The sequence below is a fragment of the Nansenia antarctica genome (assembly GCF_963989245.1).
Source record: "Nansenia antarctica genome assembly, chromosome: 1".
NCBI lineage: Eukaryota > Metazoa > Chordata > Actinopteri > Argentiniformes > Microstomatidae > Nansenia > Nansenia antarctica.
This window is the reverse complement of record NC_137674.1, coordinates 69,533,818-69,537,645: the sequence shown is the minus strand read 5'-3', so window position 1 is coordinate 69,537,645 and position 3,828 is coordinate 69,533,818. Positions and strand designations below refer to the sequence as shown.

General features: G+C 45.2%; 1 protein-coding gene across 1 annotated transcript in view; it reads right to left on the bottom strand.

Annotated features, from left to right (window-relative positions):
- slc35f1 (solute carrier family 35 member F1) overlaps positions 1-311 on the bottom strand; it is a gene marked incomplete at both ends in the record, with an annotated part of 110,061 nt that extends 109,750 nt beyond the window's left edge. Inside the window, one exon of the mRNA XM_080537320.1 lies at positions 196-311. Within this exon, the coding sequence (XP_080393446.1) occupies positions 196-311 (116 nt within the window). The remainder of the gene's footprint in view (positions 1-195) is intronic.
- Between the last annotated feature and the right edge of the window lie 3,517 nt (positions 312-3,828).

Genomic DNA, 3,828 nt, shown 5'->3' with positions numbered 1-3,828 from the left:
AAACGTGCACCGAATCCTAAACCTGCAGACCGAGATCATTTACACAACGAATAAATCAATAATAACAATCGTACGTCACATTTTGGCGGGGGCAGTTTCAGAATGACAAACCAGCAGGACATTCACGTGGACAGAGAGGTTACTGGACATTCTTTACCCCCAAAAGAATGCTCCACATTCGTTCCCGTCCCTTACCGGTTAAAGACCTTCCTCATCCTCTGGTAGAGGCTCGGCGACGCCGTGATGGTCTCGGGAGGGACGGTGGTGGTCTCGATCCTGGTGACAACATGATCCTGGTGCGCGGGGATCATGTCTCTCTCTCTCTCTCTCAACTCAAAACACGGTGCCGATCAGAAACCAGGGCGCATGCTGCTCCGCTCTGCTCCGGTCTGTCTGGGATCCAATCCTACAGCGGAACAACACACCTCAGCAGCAGCATCCCATGCCAGGCACAGGTGGGTGGGGATGAGGAGCGGGAGTTTGGATTACTATTTCCAAAGAAAAAGAGACACCGATGTTTGTTCGTTAATCTCCTGCAGCCTGCGGGTCGGTCGGTTCTGGGCTCATGTATACCGTGCACTGCACTTGTTCCTCCGTGATGTGCAGCTACCCAAACGTCCCCCCGGTTCGTCAGTGCGCCTTTCCTGAACGCCAGCTCCGGAATGCCACCGTGGTGTTGGAGAGAGAGAGAGAGGGGGGGGGAGAGAGGGGAGAGAGGGGGGGGGGAGAGAGAGGCGTTTGGTTTTTGTGGGAGGTACCGCAGCTGGCCGCTAGGGGGCGCTCTATCATGCTGGTTGTAACTCGCCTCATCAACGCGGAGAATGTGCCGCTTGGAAATGAACCCAGAGCAATTAAGGGACAAGCCTGCCTCTGCCCGATTCGATGGCCCAATCCCGATTCTCTTTTCTACCACTTCGGCTCGTTTTGGAGTCACTCGCTTTGGAGCCAAGGCCTCCGAACAGAGCCACAAGCCGTAGTGGTTCCCCGGGGGAAATGGGACAACCCTTCACGACTAATACGTCATCCGTAGTGTAATGAATGGGTTAATTCATAGTCAGGACAGCGCATGCGCCTTAGAGAGAGTTCATGATATACCAGTAGGTGACTGACAGGTGTCGAGAGAATGAATGATGAATGAATGAATGAATGAATGGTCGAACCGAAGTAAACTGGTTATACCTTTGTTGAACCCAGACTCAAGTGTCTTATTACATCCAAGTGACATTACATGTAGTATCGTAGAAAAGCATTGACGCTCGCGATTCATTCACAACTTGAATGAACTTGAACGCTATCAATCGATCAAACAAGTCATAAAATAAAAAAGAACAATGGTTCATTATCAGACCATGACAGAATAAGCTCTAACCTGTATGAAACCTGTGCTCCTACCCTGCCAGTCTGCATTGATTTAGGACATCAGTGCAACAACTTCGAGGCTGAACTTTAGTTACATTTACGGGCCGGCGTCATATGCCATCAAAGGGGAACATGGAAAAATGCATGACTTACAGATTTAATTTTATGACGTTACGAAATCTGATGTGACAGGAACGCTGGAGAAACAGCCGCTGTCCACTGCATTAGTTAACTACATGTCCTTGATGAGTCTCCCGCTCACTGCCCTCCATCAAAAATGGCACATACTGTATATAGTACTAATCAGTGGAGGCTCCTCCATAGAGGTGGAGGAGGCCTGGCCTCCCCAATAATTTGAGAGAAGAGAGAGAGATTTAAAAAAGCAATAATTATATTTATTTAATTTATTTAATTTATTTATTTATTTATTTATTTATTTATTTATTTAACTCTTTTTTTTAATATATATATATTCATATTATTTCCGTTTTGTTCATAAATCTGAATTTTTCCATGGCTAAACCCCAATATTGCAATTGTAAAGCACCTACAGGCCAGAATCCCTATCCGTTTGTATTGAGGGAGGCCAGGCCTCCCCAGGAAAGTGGTTTCTCATAGAAGTCAATGTAATGCAATTTTTTTCATGGCAATATGTGATTGGCCAAATCACTAAAAATGGGTGGGCAAGGGAGGCCTGGCCTCACCATGCATTGAGTCCAGGGCTGAAAGATTGACATTTTGTTCGTCCAATCACATGAAGCCATTTTGAGAATTCGCCAGTCACTTCAGTCAAAGAAACACTCGCCATAGTGGCTACTTTGCAGGACACGTCTAGAACACCCATGGTTATCATCCCTGAAAATAATAGCTCATTTGGCCAAATACTTTTGCTTAAAATGACCTCGGAAGTTGGCGAGATTCTGGCGCGATTTATACATCGAATAGGTAGACAACATTTAGGATTTATTGAACAGTTTTATTTTGAAGCGAGCAAGCGGAAAAAAATTGGCCTCCTCAATTCTGGAAGTCACCAGCCTCCACTACTACTAATACATATAATAGTACATAATAACAACTGCTCGGATTAGATTGCCAGTTGTTTTGGTATAATAACAACTATAGAGTCATATACCACCAAGGGGGGGGAATTTGCGCCTATCATGCTGTCAAACACCACAGGTAATAATTTATTTCTAAATAAACATGATTGTACTGTACATCTCTGAAATGGAAATCGCGCTGTGCTTGACACTTCCATGGGACTGACGTCGGGGCAGCGGAATGCGGTGACTGTCAGCCTGTGACAAACGCGCAGATATGAGTGCTCCGGTCTGTCCTGCTGGCTCCGGTGTCCTGGCCGCTGTCCTGAGCGCGCTGGACTGTGGAACTTTCTATGTTAAGCATAGGCACAGCACCTCGACATAAAAGCGATTTCTTTTGTTATGCTTGTTATAAAGAAAGGGTCTATAATGCATTGAAATAACATTAAATTATATAACCCATCAACAATATTACATAATAACAACTGCTCGGATAGGATTGCGGGTTGTTTTGGTTTAATACGTGCCATAGCTGTAAATAAAACATGGAAATAGATCATGCGCGTCTATCATGCACACATCAGCCTAACGTTAGATAGATAACTTCACATTAAATATGTCTATCATCATCCGCTGTCAAACGCCACAGGTAATCTTTTATTTCTAAACAGGAATGTACATCTCGATGTGAATCGCGCTCCTTATGGGAAGGCTGTGCTTGACGCTTCCATGGCGCGCTCCTGCATAGGCACAATATCGGCATAATAGCGATCTTTTTTTGTTATGCTTGTTGTAAAGAAAAGGTCTATAATGCATTGAAATGACATTAAACTAAGATAATACGATGGTTATCATGTAAAGTCTTTAATTACAAGTAATTCCAGAAAAAGTAAATGACATTTCAGGCTCGCTTCCGTATTACGAGAGCGAAAAGAACATTTCTGTAGATGTTTCGCAATGCATGCCGGAAGGGAGTCTCATGGCTCCGAATCGAACGAGGGCCAAGATTTTCTCCAAATGGAGCCATGGAAAACCCTAAACCTCCCCCTAACCCTAAATGAGTAATGAATTGGGACGCCACTACGGCTACACGTGAACGCGCAGAATGGAGCCGTAGGGGTGAAAACGGAACCGGAGTGGTGAATTGGGATTCACCCGATGTCTCCATTTCAAGAGTGTGCACTTGTGAGTGTGGACTTGTTCTCGCGAGTGTACTACTGATCATCAGATGTGATCAGTCGGACTGTGATCGCGGTGAATAATAATGTCGATTTGATAAGACGTCTTGATGGGGTGTTTGGTGCCGTTGACACGTCAAGGGAAGAAACCGTCACAGTCACGAGCAACAGCAGAGAGAAGCTCAGCTCTCCTCACAGCTCTCTGTCTGTCTCTCTCTCTCTCTCTCTCTCTCTCTCTCTCTCTCTCTCAA